This window comes from Acomys russatus, chromosome X (genome assembly GCF_903995435.1).
Source record: "Acomys russatus chromosome X, mAcoRus1.1, whole genome shotgun sequence".
NCBI lineage: Eukaryota > Metazoa > Chordata > Mammalia > Rodentia > Muridae > Acomys > Acomys russatus.
The window spans coordinates 97298812-97317144 of NC_067169.1; the positions used below are offsets into that span (position 1 = coordinate 97298812).

At 37.6% G+C, this 18333-nt stretch overlaps 1 protein-coding gene and 1 pseudogene across 5 annotated transcripts in view; one reads left to right on the forward strand and one right to left on the reverse strand.

The window, feature by feature from the left end:
- Xiap (X-linked inhibitor of apoptosis) overlaps positions 1–13970 on the forward strand; it is a 46500-nt gene extending 32530 nt beyond the window's left edge. For 3 of the 5 annotated variants that reach the window (XM_051142429.1, XM_051142430.1, XM_051142431.1), the window contains 4 exons: positions 2267–2345; positions 3343–3385; positions 6134–6334; positions 13130–13970. In XM_051142429.1, coding sequence (XP_050998386.1) covers positions 2267–2345; positions 3343–3385; positions 6134–6334; positions 13130–13323 — 517 coding nt within the window. In that variant the 3' untranslated portion in view covers positions 13324–13970. The remainder of the gene's footprint in view (positions 1–2266; positions 2346–3342; positions 3386–6133; positions 6335–13129) is intronic. The other 2 variants (XM_051142427.1, XM_051142428.1) reach the window with 1 other exon arrangement.
- On the reverse strand, positions 8200–8354 carry LOC127185846 (60S ribosomal protein L39-like; annotated as a pseudogene).
- Positions 13971–18333: the final 4363 nt, after the last annotated feature.

Sequence of the window (18333 nt, forward strand, 5' to 3'; positions counted from 1 at the left end):
TTTAGTATAGTATATAAAATATATATATACTTTTTATGTGTAGAAGTAAACTCTTGAAAATTAGCATGAGTTCATGGTGCCATGAGAGGTCCTGAAGAATTGTCATAATATATATTGTTTGTTTGTTTGTTTTGTTTTGTTTTGTTTTAATTTGAAACAAAGTCTCACATTAGCTCAGGTTGGCCTGGAATTCACTCTGTCTTCCATGCGGGCCACCATCTTGAAATCCTGTTGTTTCAGTCCCTTTGTCATCTTACCTCTGTAAAATAAAGTGCTCAGCTGTAAAGTTGTGTTTCTAATATATAAAACAATACAATGTAAAACTTTAGACAATAATTTGAAAAGAATTTTTTAAGCAACCTTCAAATTAAATGAGAAAATAAAAAGGCGCACGCCTTTAATCCCAGCACTCGGGAGGCAGAGGCAGGTGGATTGCTGTGAGTTTGAGGCCAGCCTGTTCTACAAAGGGAGTCCGGGACAGCCAAAGCTATACAGAGAAACTCTGTCCCAAAAAAGATTAATCATTTTGAGCTTTCAAAACATGTCAACCTTGGCCAGCCATACATGCCTTTAATCCCAACACTCAGGAGGCAGAGGCAGGTGGATCTCTGAGTTTGAGACCAGTCTGGTCTATAGGGTGAGTTCCAGGACAGCCAGGGCTATATAGTGAACCTTGTCTCAAAAAACAAATGAAGCAAACAAACAAAAAAGCTGGTATTAGGGTACTAATTTAATAGCTTCTCTTGCCTGTGTGTAATTTTGTTTGTTGAGATACGGTCTTGTTATGTAGCCTTAACTGGCCTGTAAATTCCTATGTAGACCAGGCTGGCCTTAAATCTTGCGGCAGTCCTCCAGCTTCTGCCTCTTGAGTATAATAGAGGTGTGGGACCATGCCTGTGCTTTTTGTTTGTTTCTTTTTTGAGATAGTATCTCTTGTAGCACAGACTGGCAAGAATTCACTCAATGAAGGCAATGAACTTCTCATGTTGGATTAACCTCTTTTTTTTTTCTTTTTTTTTTTTTTTTAATTTATTCTTGTTACATCTCAATGTTTATCCCATCCCTTGTATCCTCCCATTCCTCCTCCCCCCCATTTTCCCATTATTCCCCTCCCCTATGACTGTTCCTGAGGGGGATTACCTCCCCCTGTATATGCTCATAGGGTATCAAGTCTCTTCTTGGCTACCTGCTGTCCTTCCTCTGAGTGCCACCAGGTCTCCTCCTCCAGGGGACATGGTCAAATGTGAGGCACCAGAGTACGTGAGAAAGTCGTATCACACTCTCCACTCATATTAACCTCTTAAATGCATACATTCCAGATGTTTGCTACCATGCCCTACTTTTTTTTTCTTTCTTTTTGGGGACAGGGTCTGCCTATATAGCCTAGACTAGCCTGGTTTCTATTTCAGTCTTCTTGTCTCAGCCTCTCAAGTACTGAGATTACAGATATATGTCACCATATTTGGCTACTAATTTAGTAACTCTTGATTGAAATTTGAAAGTTCTCAAATTGGTATTAGCATGAGTACTAGGAGAATTAATATAGCCTTGAAATTATACCTGGATAAAGAATTAGATAGCAGTGCTTTGTGACTCCTTAGAAACAATGAAACTGAGGCCTTTAATCTCAGCTATTTAGTAGTCTGAGGTAGGAAGCTGGGAATTTCAGGGCCTGTCTAGGTTGCAAAGCACAAAGCTACAAAGCCTAGAGAACTTAGCAGGACCCTATCTTAAATAAAAATGTTATATTTTTAAAAGTCTGGCATGATTTATGCCTATTCCTGTTTATAATCCAACTCTTGAGATATGTAGGCAGGAGAATTAGAAGTCCGAGATTGTCTCTGGCTAGATAGCAAGTTTGAGGCCAGCTTGAATTACATGACAGTTTATCTGAAAAAAGGAAGGAATGGGAACTGATGATAGATACAGTGATGGAGTGCTAGTTTAGCATGCTCATGGCGCTGAGTTTAACCCCCAGTGCCACATATAAAAAAAGACAGTAACAGTGAAAAGGAAGACTTTAGATGTTTATTGATTAATTGCGTGCGGGGGATGTGTGAGCCATAGTGCACACGTGGAGGTTAGGACTTGTAGGAGATTGTTGTCTCCTTTCACCATGTGAGTTCCTGAGCTTGAATGCAGGCTGTGAGGCTTGTCAGAAAGTGCCATCTCTCATAGTTAGTGGAATTTATATGATAGGCACTGCCTTTACTAACTTAGCAGCTAGTAGAGTTAACTTTACTTTAATCTTTTCTTTACCTTTTAGGTGTAAATATCTATTAGATGAAAAGGGGCAAGAATATATAAATAATATTCATTTAACCCATTCACTTGGAGACTCTTTGGTAAGTGGCCTACTATATAATATATCTTTTCAAATTTTACATCATTTGTTTTTCTAATGATTCTATAGTAAAATGCATGGTGTACTACTGTAATTAATGTGTAGTAAACATTAAAGGGGAAAGCTTGAAGAAAGCTTCTAATTCTTAACTCTAAAGCAAATTTTTTAAAAGGTCAAAGTAAAATAATGTGTCACTCTGGTCAGAATGGGTGTAAAGAACTTAAAATACTGAAACCATTTAAACTTCTGAAATGAGGCTTTTGTGTAGTGTACTTTCTACTAACAAATAGTTTCTACCTTCTTTATTTAAAAAAAAAAACACCAACTCAGCTGGGCATGGTGGCGCACGCCTTTAATCCCAGCACTCGGGAGGCAGAGGCAGGCAGATCACTGTGAGTTCAAGGTCAGCCTGGTCTGCAAAGTGAGTCCAGGACAGCCAAGGCCACACAGAGAATCCCTATCTTGAAAAGCAAAACAAACAAACAAAAACCCAGCATCTCACTATGTAAACTAGGCTAGCCTTGTCAATCTATGAGATCTGCCTGAGTGCTGAGATTAAAGGAGTCTGCCACCATGCCTGGTGTTTTCACTCTCAAAAAAAAAGATGGTATGTATGTGTGTGTTTGTGTCATGTGTTGTACAGGTACCTGAGGAAACCATAAAAGAGCATCAGATCTCTGAACTTTATAGCTATAGGTCGTTATAGACTACCTAATCTGAATTCTGTTCTTCTGGACAAGCACCAAATGTTCTCAACTGCTGATCCGTCTCTTTAGTAACCTTTTAGATAGTACTTAAAATTGTGTGTGTGTATGTGTGTGTATATATAAACTCGATGTGGAATCTTAACTTTCTTCTGTTCCATCAGGCTATGCGCTAGTGAATAGTCATATTTTGAATTAGAATAAAGCCAGTTTGTTTTAAGTTTATTAAGTTTTCAAATTGAGATAATTGCTTTCTGCTAAAGTGAATTCTTACCATTCATATTTCTATTTTAGGTAAGAACTACTGAAAAAACACCATCACTAACTAAAAGAATCGGTAAATACACTTATTAAAACAAATTTATGTTTAATTTTGTGGTCAATTATAGTATGTTTAATGAGGCTACTATAAATTTAAGAATTTAATGAAGTGCTTATAATTTAATGTCAGATATTTCTGTAGTGAGAACATTAATAGAAAACCAGGTGTTGGTCAAATCTAGCACTCATGATGTTCGAGCAAAAGAATTCAGAATTTGTGGCCAATCTGGGCTACATGGCATGGCTTTAAAAAGAAAGGACGGGAGGGAGGAAAATATAGTAAGCAACAAAAATATTAGTTTGGATTTTGTGGGTGGTTTTTGGTTTTTTGTTGGTTGGTTGAGTTTTTTTGTTTTGTTTTGGGGTTTTTTGTTGTTGTTGTTTGTTTTTTGTTTTTCGAGACAAGGTTTCTCTTGTAGCCCTGGCTGTTTTGGACTCACTTTGTAGACCAGGCTGGCCCAAACTCACAGAGAGATCCACCTGCCTCTGCCTCCCAAGTGCTGGGATTAAAGGTGTACAGCATTATAAATTGTTTAATAGAATTAGAACTATAAACAAGGTCTTCTAAACTCCATAGCATATTGTAGATTTAATTTTTAGTGAGGTTATTTTTGGGTTTTTGTTTTCAAGAAAGGGTTTCTTTGTAGTCCTGGCTGTCCTAGAACTCACTCTGTAGACCAGGCTGGCCTCAAACACCCAGATATCTTCCTACTCTGCCTCTAGAGTGCTGGGGTTAAAAGGGTGCACCACCACACCTGGCTCTGGTGTTCTTTTGGGTTTGGATTTTTTTTTGTCCGGTTGGTTTTTAGGTTTTTTTGTTTTTTGTTTGTTTGGTTGGTTGTTTTTTTAATTTCCTTTTTTCAACTGGAGTAGCATGTTTATTATAAAAAATAATAAGTTAAAAAAATTTAAAAGGTGCACACCTTTAATCTCCACACTCGGGAGGCAGGGGCAAGCAGATCTCTGAGTTCGAGGCCAGCCTGGTAGTTCCAAGATAGCCAGGGCTGTTACACAGAGAAACCCTGTCTCAAAAAACCAAAACCAAAACAAAACAAAAAATAATTAAATAAAAAATAAAAAGGTTAGATTAGAGTATCTGGTGAGTCCCTATTCCCTAATGTTGTAATATCATCTGTTTCCTGTGTTGAGGATTACAAGGCAGGAGGATACTACATATATTCATAATGAATATTGAAATGCAAAGAGCTATGTTACATTATTTGGTATGAGTTTGGCAGCAGGCATAAACACAAAGCTTAAATAATTTTTGTCTACCATACCTTTTTTGTTTGTTTTGGTTTGTTTTTTGAGACAGGGTTTCTCTGTGTAGCCCTGGATGTCCTCGACTTGCTTTGTAGACCAGGCTGGCCTGCCTTTGCTTCCCTAGTGATGGGATTAAAGGGGTGCACTACTGCCACCCAACTTTGGGTTGTATTTCAGTGATAGAATGATTATCTAGCATGGAAAAGTTTAGTCACAGCAACAAAAAAATAAAGATCCATAATATTTCTAGAGAATAATATTTAGTGTTTAATCATCCTTACAATGCACACTTTTCTTTTTTATCACCAATGAGACTCTTGCTCTGTGTTTGAATTGAATTAATGTTTGTAAATTGAAATATAACTCAAATAGCAAAATCTATATCTGATAAAGTATATAACGCAGTGTTTTTAGTATATTCGCCAGGTTATACAGTCATCACTATTTAATTGTCATCACACCAGAAAGAAACCTTATACCCATCCATCTTCAGTCATTCTCCATTTTCCTACTGCTGGGCCCAGATAAATACTGCTTGTTTTGGATATTTAATATATGTGGAATCATCTTCTATATAGCTTCAAATGTCTGTATGGGTTCATATATGAGTGTATTAGTCTTTATATTGTTTTTGGTTTGGGGGGAATATGTGATATTTAATATATGTGGAATCATCTTCTATATAGCTTCAAATGTCTGTATGGGTTCATATATGAGTGTATTAGTCTTTGTATTGTTTTTGGTTTGGGGGGAATATGTTTTTGTTTTGTTGTTGCTTGGTTTTTTTTGTTCACTTTGTTTTGGGTTTTGGGGGGTTCAAGACAGGGTCTCTCTGTGTAGCCTTGGCTGTCCTGGAGTCACTTTGTAGACCAAGCTATCCTTAAACTCAGAGCAATCCGCCTACCTCTGCCTCCTGAGCACTGGGATTAAAGACATATGCTACCACACCCGGTCTAGTTTTTGGTTTTTTGAGACAGGGTCTCTCTGTGTTACCTTGGCTGTCCTGAACTGGCTTTGTAGACCAGGTTGGCCTCAAACTCACAGTGATCTGCCTGCCTCTGCCTCCCAAGTGCTGGGATTAGAGGCGTGCACCACCAGGCCCAGCGAATCTTTATATTGTTTTGTTTTGAAACAGGATTTAGCATATCCCAGGCTGGCCTTGAATTTGGTAGATAGCTGAATATGACCTTGAACTCCTGATTCTCTTACCTCTTTTGGTCATTTCTGAAGTCACAGGCCTGCACTACCAGGCTAGGTTTGTTTTGCTGGGGCTTGAACACCCAGGCTATATGTATATTTATCAAGCATTCTTCCAACAGCCCCCATCCTCATCCCCTCAACACTTTTCTTACCTGTTTTAGCTATCTGCACTTTTCTTTCCATCTTTGGGAATCGCAGTCACAAAACCACACTTAAATAATGAAACTGTTTTGCTGTTTGCTTGAGTTAATGAAAATACTTGTTTCTATTATATTCTTTCTCCATCCAACTTTGATTTCAGATGATACCATCTTCCAAAATCCTATGGTGCAAGAAGCTATACGAATGGGATTCAGTTTCAAGGACATTAAGAAAACAATGGAAGAAAAAATCCAAACATCTGGGAGCAACTATCTATCACTTGAGGTTCTCATTGCAGATCTTGTGAGTGCTCAGAAAGATAATACACAGGATGAGTCAAGTCAGACTTCACTGCAGAAAGGTATGCACTGTTTTTTTTTTAAGAAGGAAAAGCACTTCGTAGCCCCTTTTTCTAGTATCCCCATAAGATAAAACATTTTTGCTCATTTATTATGATAAATTTGAAACATAACAAAATTCCACAGAATAGGTAGTTTAAACAAAAATATATTTGTTTCTCACAGACTGGGAAGTCCAAAATCTAGGTCCCCTTGTAAATAGTTGACTTCCCAAAGTAGTGTGTATAAGTTCTCAGGTCTCTCATGCTAATTCCCCAGGAGTTCTCATGCTCATGACTTCATTTAAACCTAATTGTATTCATGCATTGCTTAACAATGATGAAATGTTCTGAGAAATGTGTTGTTAAACAATCTCATCCATGAATGAACGTCATCACATATACTTATACAAACATAGGTGGCATATGTCAACTACTTGTGGTTTCTTGATGCAATCCAGATACTTTGTAAACATAAGATGTGTGTGTGCCACGAAGCTTCTGCTGATGTGATATGGCATATTGTTGCATGGTAGTTTTATTTCTATGGAGGAATATATTCTAATAGTAAAGTATGCAATTTAATACATAAACCAGTGGCATAGTTTTTTTATTATCAAGTCTTATTAACTGTATACTATGCTTTTGTATAACTAACAGCTCAGGAGATGTCTTAATATCAGCATCATCACAAACATGTGATACATCATGCCATAACATTAGGCTGTCTGAAGTATCACTTGATGATAGGAATTTTTCAGTTCTCTTGTGATCTTCTGGGACAGATACACATTCTCTGGTTTGCCAAAGCATTGTTCAATAGCACACGACTGTACTTCCTCAAGCCTTTCCTCTGAACATCACCGTGTAGAAGGTTAAAGCTGCAGCATATGAATGTAAGGAACACAGACATTGATTCCATATCACTTCGTTATCACACTTGACAAAATTAACTAATTCTTTAAATCATTAGAAACCTAGTTGGTTTTAATAGCCCTCCTCTTTTAGTACTACAAATTAAGCTCTGGCCCTGATACATGTTAAGCAATTGCTCTACCAATGAGCCACACCCCTCACTTCTCCAGTTGCTTAAAACATTTTTTTATTTAATTTTAATTTATGTGCATTGGTGTGAGGGTGTCAGATCTTGGAGTTACAGACAGTTGTGAGCTGCCATGTGTGTGCTGGGAATTGAACCTGGGACCTTTGGAAGAGCAGACAGTGCTCTTAACCACTGAGCTAATTCTCCAGCCCGCTTAAAACATTTTTATACTTGCTCCCTTTTAGTAAAGATCTAAGAGTTACCAATTTGTTCATTTTGTTTTTACATGTCTCAATTATATATATAATGATAGGTTTTGTGATATTTTCATACATGTGCATATCATGTTCATCCCCCATTCTTTCAACTAAACCCCTTCTAATTTCATGCACCCTAACCCTTTTGACCCAGTGAGTTTCATTAGGATTGTGCTTAGGGGCACATAGGTTAGTGTGTGTGTGTGTGTGTGTGTGTGTGTGTGTGTGTGTGTGTGTGTGTGTACACATGCATGTATGTATGTATACATGTAAAGGCCAGAAATCAATCCCAGGCATGTAGGAAGAGAGATAAGCAGATCCTAGGGGATCTCTGACCAGGCTACTCTGTCTCAAAAAATAGAGAAAGAAAACTAACATTAGTCTTTATGCTTCATAAACATAAGCAAGCACAGTTACATATGCAGACACACAAATACAACACATGGGAACATGGATAGAAAAGCAAATCAGACCCCATATTTAAATATGAGCAAATCTCCAGTGGTTAAAATGTTCAGCTACATCTGGTAGGATTGATGGGTAAGCATGATTCAGCATAAACCTTCAGCCACACAATTGTGTGTAAATCCTTACAGACCCGCCTTTATTCTCCTCCAGTGTCTTCTTTTAGAGTTGTACCTGACTGTGTTACCAGTTTTCATCCAAATCCATTGGGAATAGGGCAGTATTGCCTTTGTTTCTTGGCCAGGAATCTCTTGATTCTGAAAGTCTTACGAGAAAACATGACAAGAAGCAATCAGGTAGATGGCAAATGGATAGTGGAGGAAAGGTACATACATGCTTTGGTTTGTTTGTTTGTTTGTTTGTTTGTTTGTTTAAATACATAAAGGGGGCAGAAGAGATGGCTCAGTGATTTAAAAAATTACAGTACTCTTGCAGAGGACGAGAATTTGGTTCCCAGCATCCACATTGGGTGGTTTACAACTGCCTGTAACTCCAGCTCCAGGTAACTACCCTTTTGTGGATTCCACAAGCACCTGCGCATGTGTACACACACACATATCCTTGCATGCACACACACAAATAATTTTTTTTAAATAGGTGAAAAAATTTTATTTTGGGCATAGTAGTTCCAGCATAACTATGTTCTCAGCTGCTTTAGAGGCTAAGGTGATAGGATCACTTGAGCATAGGAGTTCAAATATTATATAGATGCCAAGCTTTTTTTGTTATGGACCTGGAACACCCTGATCTCAAAGCGAACCTTATAGGAAGTAGAAGAAAGAGCCCTGGGTATGGTGATACAGGCTTTTAATCCTAACACTCCAGAGGCAGTGGGTGGGTCTCTGTGAGTTCAAGGCCAGCTTGATAGACATAGCAAGTTCCAGAATATAGAGTACAATAGTCACCTTTGTAGTATAAATTAATGTGGGTGTAAGTTACTAATCAGGGCCATCCTCAGTATGTAGCTGACTAGAAAAAGTACAGCTGATGATATTAATGTTTGACTTTGTCCCATTGGGTTTGTAAGATGGAATCACAATCAAGACCAAGAGTAGTATTAGTTCCTGGGTATGGTGGTTCTCACTTAGAATCCTAGCATTCTAGAGACTAAAACATAAAGAGCCAGTATTCATGACCATTTTAGGCTATATAGTAAGACTGTCTCAAAAGGATACTGGTATTCTGGAGCTATAGCTTGGTTGATAGAGAGCTGGCATAGCATACACATAGCACAGGATTCCATTTCCAGCACAGCAAAAACTGGTGCAATACGTAGGCCTTTAACCCCAGAATTTGGAAAGTACAAACGGGAGGATTAGGAATTCAAGGTCATCTTTTGCTACATAATGTGTTTGAGGACAGCCTGGGATATATGAGACCCTATCTCAAAAAGACAAAACAAAAAGAATAGAAAAATAACCTAGGTTGTAGTATACTTGTATTATTTCAATAAGCAACCAAAAATACAGCAAATAAGCTACTGCCAGATTGTTTTTGCGTTGTTTGTTTCTTTGTTTGTTTTGAGACAGGCCTTTTCTGTGTAACAGTCCTGCCTGTCCTGGAATTCACTCTGTAGACCAGGCTGGCCTTGAACTCAGAGATTTGCCTGCCTCTGCCTCCTGAGTGCTAGGATTAAGAGATCATTTTTTAATTGTATAAACTACACATCAAATTTACCATCTTATAACTGGGCATATATCTCAGTGGTAGAGTAATTGCCTAGTATACCTGGAGACCCTGGGTTTGATCTCCAGGATCACAAACAGTTACCAATTTAGCCCTTTTTATGTGTATAGTTTATTACTTTTAAGTACATTCATACTCTTTTTGTTTGTTTGTTTGTTTTGAGACAAGGTCTCTCTGTGTAGCCTTGGCTATCCTGGACTCACTTTGTAGACCAGGCTGGCCTCGAACTCACAGAGATCCACCTGCCTCTGCCTCCAAGTGCTGAGATTAAAGGCATGCGCCACCACACCTGGCAACATTCATGCTCTTGTATTGTACACCCACTCTGGAGATTTTTTGTTGTTGTTCCTGGTGATCAAACACAAGATCTTATTATACATGCCAGCACAGTTGAGGCTATATATAATCCAGCCAGAGCCTATAACTTAATTCAGTGTAGCAAGTTGTTTCTTTTCTTTTTTGGTTTGGTTTGGTTTGGTTTTTGGGTTTTGTTGTTGTTGTGGTGGTGGTGGTGGTGGTGGTGATGGTAGTGGTTTTTTGAAACAGGGTTTCTCTGTGTAATAGCCCTGACTGTCCTGGAACTCAACTTTGTAGACCAGGCTGGCCTTGAACTCACAGAGATCCACCTGCCTCTGCCTTCGAGTGGTGGGATCATAGGCGTGTGTCAGCACTGCCTGGCTTAAAGTTGTAGAAGAGACTAGAACAATATTATTGTCTCCTTCCTACCCAGCGAAACTTCTCTGGTATTCAAATGTGACAGCTCCTCCCTCCAGTTTAAAACTCCTCACCAGCTCTCAGAACCCTCAGAATCAAGTCCCGACTCTTCCATGGTTTGCCACATCTTTAATGGTCAGTTCTTGTTAGCCTTCTGTACGTGGTCTCTTCTTCTAGGTCAATGGCCAGTTTTTACTTATGCTCTTGTAAGTTATATTCTGTCTCTTGGAGCATGCTTCAGTCATTTCCTTTAACTAGAACAGTCATCTCTTATTCCCTCTAAGGACACTCCCTCTCCTAGGTAACTCCTGTACATTCTATATGGCCCAAGCGAGGTATACTTTTCTTTTTTTTAATTTTTATATATTTTTAGTATATTTTATTAATTTATTCATATTACATCTCAATGGTTATCCCATCCCTTGTATCCTCCCATTCCTCCCTCCCTCCCATTTTCCCCTTACTCCCCTCCACTATGACTGTGACTGAGTGGGACCTCCTCCCCCTGTATATTCTCATAGGGTATCAAGTCTCTTCTTGGTAGCCTGCTATCCTTCCTCTGTGTGCTGCCAGGCCTCCCCATCCAGGGGACGTGGTCAAATATGGGGCACCAGAGTGTGAAAGTCAGACCCCACTCTGCACTCAACTGTGGAGAATGTCCTATCCATTGGTTAGATCTGGGTAGAGTTCGAAGTTTACTGCACGTATTGTCCTTGGCTGGTTCCATAGTTTGAGCAGGACCCCTGGACCTAGATCCGCCTGTCATAGTGTTCTTCTTGTAGGCTTCTAGGGCCTTCATTAATACATTTGTCACCATAGTGGTTTTTTTAAAGATTATTTATTCATTTTGTATACTGTTCTTCCCGCATGGATGCCTGCACACCAGAAGAGGGTATCAGAACTCATAGATGGTTGTGAGCCACCATGTGGTTGCCACAGTGTGGTTGCTGGGAATTGAACTCAGAACCTTTAGGGGAGCAGCCAGTGCTCTTAACCTCTGAGCCATCTCTTCAGCCCCACCACAGTGTGTTATAATCTCCTGTTTACTTGTGTTCCCAACTTGTCTGTGAATATTGGGTACCTAAAGTATGTATGTATGTGTGTGTGTGTGTATGTATGTGTGTATATATATATATACACACATACATACATACATACATATTATTCATTGTAAATCAAATGGCCAAGTAAATGTTCAATGAGAACAAAATTAAACTATTCCAAGCATGTTTTGTAAATAATGTTCCCTCTAGGCCATTAAGTGCCTTTAAAAGGTGTGATGTCAGGCATGCTGGCACACACCTGAATCCTAGGATTCAGGAGGCGAAGATAGGCAGATCTGAGTTCCAGGCTAGCCAAGGAACTCAGTGAGACCTGGTTTTTGTTTTGTTTTCAAAGGAGCTACATAGTTAAATAGGGAAATGCACCATATGTTTCAATAATGAGATATATACAATAAAGTAGTTCCATGTGCCAATGTGACTATCACTAGAAGTTTTAGAGTTAGTAGAAGAACCTAGAAGGGTTAGTGTAACTGCTCAGTGGTTAAAGGCATCTGCTGAAGACCTGAGTTGAGTGTGATCCTGGGACCTATATGGTGGAATAAGAGGTCTAACTTCTGAAAATTATCCTCTGACTTTCACACATGTACCACAATGTATACACTCACACAAATATAAATAAATGTGATAAATTATTTTTCACAAAGAAAGAAAACTGGTTTTTAAAAAAATACCACAAGAATTGGGTATGTGAATTTTATACAGTATCCTAGACTTCCAGGATTACTGACTCCTAAACCCCCAAAGGGGAAAAAAACTGAAAGTAATTCTCATTTGAGGCCACATTTATAAACCATTTAATAAACAGTGATTACAAAGATAGTTAAAATATGTAATATATTTTGAGTAGTACCCCCAGCACATATTTATGCTCTATTACTGTTGATGCTGCTCTTATCATATATGACTACAAATTATAGTTTTGCGTCATATTTGTTAGCATTTCACAAAATCTGTTTTGGTAAAGGTTCAACAATACAGCTACTTCAGTATCCCATATATGCTAATTATATGCAAATTTGGTTTTAGATACCCTGCCAACATCTTATATATACCTGAAAATGAAAAGCCTTTACCTCCTTTTGTATTTCCAGTAGTCACCACCATCTCCTTAACACATTAGCAAACCCAACCTTAGTTCCTCGTTCTCTTTTCAGCCCTCACATCTAAGCACCAAATCCTACTTGTCCCACTGCAGAAAAGTTCTTCAAATGAATCACTTTCTGGAATCTCCCATGCCCTTGATATGTTGCCGCTTTTACTTCATCCTCCTTTTTCTGCTTGGCAAATTGTTCACTACCTCCCTGCAGTCCTTCTTGTCATGATGCCTTCCCCCACCAGTCAGCCAGAAGAACTTGTTCATCTTGCCCCAGAGCACTTTGTGTGTAACTTATTGTAGCACGTATACTTTGTACTTACTTCTCTAGCTGGTAGCTCACAGCCTCTCCCACTACTATACACATGACTTAAGAATTGGTGCCAGTTTCATGTCTCCCAGGACTTAAGTGTTTGGCACACAGGAGGGGTTCCGTTTTTCAGTGAATTTAAACAACAAAACCAAAAAATAGTATATGTTGTTTTTCTCTTTATACAGACATCAGTACTGAAGAGCAGCTAAGGCGACTGCAAGAGGAGAAGCTGTGCAAAATCTGCATGGATAGAAATATTGCTGTAGTTTTTGTTCCTTGTGGACATCTGGTCACCTGTAAACAATGTGCTGAAGCAGTTGACAAATGTCCTATGTGCTACACAATCATTACATTCAAGCAAAAAATTTTTATGTCTTAATTCAGCGCCACAGTAGGCTTGTTATGTTCTTCTTGCTCTAATTGAATGTGTGATGCGAGCGAACTTTAAGTAATCAGCATTGCATTCCATTAGCATCTGCTCCCAAATGAAAACACATGTTAACAGCACTGTTTCAGTCTAATCTTTGAATTTCTGGATCTTTCAGGTTATTAGCTGTATTGTTTATTCAGTCTTTTACTCAATTGAAACCTTTAGACAAAGAAGCATTTTGTCACTTTTCATGGTATATATTTGTACTATACTGACTTGGTTTCTATGTGTAACTGAATTAGTCACCTGCATTTTTCATTCCTTTTGGATAAGCTTAACAAATGGAGTGTTCTGTATAAGCAGAGAGATTTGAGTTAATCTGCCCAATCATTTAATTTGCTTATTGTGAACAGGGAATGAACTGTTCCACACTGGTGGGAGGATAAACATTGTTTTTAGATGTTTGTCTCTGTGGTTTAGGATTCTGTCCATCTTCTTTGGAATTATAAACGTACTCGTATGAATGCTTTTTTTAAAGTAATTTTGCCACCTCCCAAAAAATACTTAATCTTAGACTACCATCTAACCAACGTGTACTGACATGGAAAGGCAACAAAGATATAGTGTAAAATACAAAAGGCAAAACGTTATGTATAGTTTGAGCCAAATCACGGAGTGTGTGTATTTTGTATCTGTATACGACAAAAAGATATGCATCACACACTTATATGTATTTTTTCTTGAGGTGGGTGGGGGTGTGGGTCTTAGAGGGGCTTATAAGAGCCCTTCACTTTTTTCATTTTGTTCTGTTTGAAGTTTTTATAAGTATGTTATACTTTAATAATCAGAATTTTTAGAAAATATTTTACTGATTTAAAGGCTTAGGCATGTTCAAACGTCTGTAAAACTACTTATCGCTCAGTTTTAGTTTTTCTAATCCAAAAAGGCAGGCCAGTTAACTTTTCTGGTGCCAATGTGAAATTTAAATGTTTTTGTTTTACCTGCTTTGTGGATGGAAAATATTTCTGAGTGGTAGTTTTCTGACAGGTAGACCATGTCTTATCTTATTTCAAAATAAATATTTCTGATTTTGTAAAATGAAATATAAAATATGTCTCAGATCTTCCAATTAATTAGTAAGGATCCTCCTTAATCCTTGCTAGTTTAAGCCTGCCTAAGTCACTTTACTAAAAGATCTTTGTTAACCCAGTATTTTAAACATCTGTCTGCTTATGTAGGTAAAAGTAGAAGCATGTTTGTATACTGCTTGTAGTTTTAGTGTCAGCTTTTCATGTTGAGATTTTCATGTCATTTTGTGTCCTAAAAGTTTCATGTAGTTTTTACTGTTAGGATGATTAAGATGTATATAGTACAAGATAGTTAAGTCTTTTATTGTTTTATGTTTGTTTGTTTTCTTGAGTAGTAATAGTAGTAAATACTTTAAAAGTATTTTCTCAAGCTCCTTAAAACCTCTTGGAAATTATAACATACAAGAATAGTTGTTTAAATACTTTTAACAACAACTTGTATAAGAGTCAATATGAGTAAAGTCAAAAGCTGAAATGCTTCATAAAACACAGGATTTACCTTGATAGACCTCTTGTAGAGACTGGTCTATTTTACTACAGAGAACAGTTTGGGAATGAAACTGTTACAATTTAGACTTTTTGTTGTATTTTCTAAGAGAAAGAGTATTGTTAGGTTCTCCTAACCTCTGTTGACTACTATGGTAAGTGATAGTTATTTTAATTGCAAATTTAAATAGAAATTAACAGAATTAAGTAAATGACTGCCCCCTTTTTTTCCCCTCTGCTTTTTTTCATGAAAATCCTTAGTTCTTTACATGGTCTTCTGCTTACATTCAGTTAAGTGGAACTTGTTCTAAATTGATTAAGGTTTGAATTTAAATTTACATTTAAAGCCTTCTACAAGGGGATAAAAGTGTTAATTTAAAAAAAAAAACGTTTCCTAGGCATTTCAGGTACAAGTCACGTAGTTAGTTTGTTTAATCTAGTTGTTAGGCAAGGATTCAAGGACTGAATTGTTTTAGAATAAGGCTTTTCTTGTTCTGGGAGCCTCAGTTCATTAAAACTCTTCTTTAAGACTTGTGTGCTGAGAGTTAAGCAAGACCTCTTTTTTCATCCTCATGAGTTGCGAAATTGAATTCAGGAAGCTGATGTGGCTAACAAGTTTATTTTAGGGATTGTTTAGAAAATGCTGTTGCTTCGGGTTCTTAAAATCCCAGCACTCCAACTCTAATCAAATGGTTGGAGACTTACCAGAGTTGGTCTGAGATCACACTAACAACTCCCCACTGGATCCTTTCCAATTCAGTTGTGCAAAAATTGATCACTTGGCAGGTCAAAATATAACCAAATCCTCGTCACCATCTCCCTGAGCTGTGCATTGATATTCTTTTTCTGTATAAAGTTCACTCTAGGATTCTGAGGTAACCACCTATTTCACTAAATACTACTCATGTGAAATTTGAAGTTATTTTGTAATTGATGGTTAATTTTATTTGTAATTTACTGTGTTGATCAAAGTTTTTGTAAAAGTGTTTAGCATTTATCACATACAGTTTATTTGATTAAAGGCTTAGTATTCTCTTTCCTCCTAGATTTTTGCCTCTTCCGTTAGTTAGGGGTAGAGGTGAGTGTAGTAAGTGAATATAATGTGATTTAACTGTGTTGTTATGATATTTTATTGTCTTATTATTTTAAATGTATTGTCTGTTTTTACTTTAGTAGGTAAAATTGATATTTTGAGCTGTCTGAATGGAAACTACTACCCCAGCATTAGCTGCATGTATTGTTCCCATTGGAAGAGGAGAAATGAAATAGATTGTATGTTGTTAATACTAGAGAAATAAGAAAATGGAGAAATATTTGACAGATACCATTTTAGTCAGATCTTCTCTTTTTTAAAAAGGTAGCCACCAGTGAAGAAATGAGATGGCCAAATAGATTCGGCAAATCTGTAACCCCAGAATGCCTACATGAAACAGGAAGTGCATAGGAGAATGTCCTGAGACTTCGCTTCAACTAATTTGGCTTATGTATTAGCAAAGAGAGACCATGTTAAACAAGGTGTGAAGGTGAGGGCCCCCAAGCACCCAAAGGTTATCCTCTGCCTTCTCACATGTACCATGCCGGATGGCCACCTACACCCCCACACACCCACACAAAAGAAAAAATACAACAACAGTAAAAATGTGCCCATTTCTTCATCTGTAAAGTGAGAGTATTACTGTAACCATCTTTCAAGATGATGGAACTCAAGAACATATCTTATATACTCTTAAGTGTTAACTCTCATCTTAAAACTTTTAGAGCTCTCCATGTATCTACCTTGATGGAGGACCTTGGAGTAAAGCTTAAAAGAGGGCCTGGAAAGATAACTCAGCCATTAAGAGTACTTGCTGCTTTTTCAGAGGACCAAGGTTTAGTTCCTAACACCATATGGTGGCTCACAACTGCATGTAACGCCAGCTCTGTTACCCTCTCCTGGCCTCCATGGGAACCTCTATGTATATACACATATACAGTCATACACACATACACATAAAATGAAAATAATCTTTAAAGTTTAAATGAAACTCTTATGTTAACTTTTATTTACTATTACTTGTTTCTCTGGATGCTTTTTATAATGAAGCCATAAATTACAATGAATAAATAGGTCCTTTAAAATATTTAAATTCTTTTTTTCAAAACCTAGAAAAACTATTTTTCCTAAATCATTTAACATGATGTAGCTTTTGCCCTTACATAATAAAGTCACAGACTATCAGAGGTAGCAATGACCTTGGAGAGTTCTTATCTGCCCCACCACCACCTTCATTTGATCGTTGAGGCAGCTGCTCAAAGGAGAGGTCATTTCCTCAAAGTCGTACAGCTAATTACTGATAGATCCCTCCTTGGGACATAGTTTGACGTTGAAAAACATCAGCACACCAGCTACTTGTCCTCGAAAGTTTCAGGCATTTATTTTTCAGCTGTTTGTTCCATTATGTTCTAGTTTCACTTCACACTATGTGGTGCTTTATAATTGTTACAGCAGTACAACCCCTGATACTTCCAAATTAAACAATATGACATTAATGCTTGAGTGGTAAAGTTGTCTTTTCAAGGCTGAGGTTTGTTTTGCAGATGTGAGTACAGGTGTTTGGCATTTACTATGTGCTTATGTATTGTTAATGTAGCATTTAAGATTACTGTGTTAAGTGTATTTTATCACTCTGTCTATACTTACCAACAAACTTGCATTTTCAATTTGATGTAATAATGGCTTTAATGTAATTTCTGTTTCTTTGGAATTTTTGTTAGTATATTTCACCTGAAAGAATGACCAGTTCTTTGGTCATTGTGTTAGTGTTGTGAATAATTATATCAAGCATTCTGAGACAAAATACTATATTTGTGAAAATCATTTTATGGCTTCTTTTTCATTTAATGTATACCTTTCATAATGGAAATTTACGAAAACTGCTTTGTGCTCTATAATCTGTCATTTGTTGTAGAGTAAAGCTTATTTTTCTGTGAATAAGACTTATTCAATAAAGCACTATTCTTTAAAATGATATCTTCTTTGTCTTTAATTTTATTTGTTTTGTTGAGACAGGATCTCATGTGTCAACCCAGGCTACTGGTATTAAACTCAATATGGATGAGGGCATTGAACTTCTGATCCTCTTTCCCCCCATCTCCCTAATGCTGACATTACCTGGTAGCATTGAGGATCAGACCCAGGGTTTCATGCATGCTAGGTTCTACCAACTAAGGTAGCTTGTACTCAGAAGCCTTGGAAGCAAGTACCCTTACCCACCGAAACACACGCACACATGCACACACTCCCCTCTTTGAGATATCCTATACATATAAATAAAAGTAAGGAGCCAGGTGGTAGTGGTGGTACACAACTTCAATCCTAGCACTCAGGAGGCAGAGACAGGCAGATATCTGAGTTCTAGAACAGCCCAGGGTTACATAGAGAAATTCTGTCATCCCCCCCTTCCCC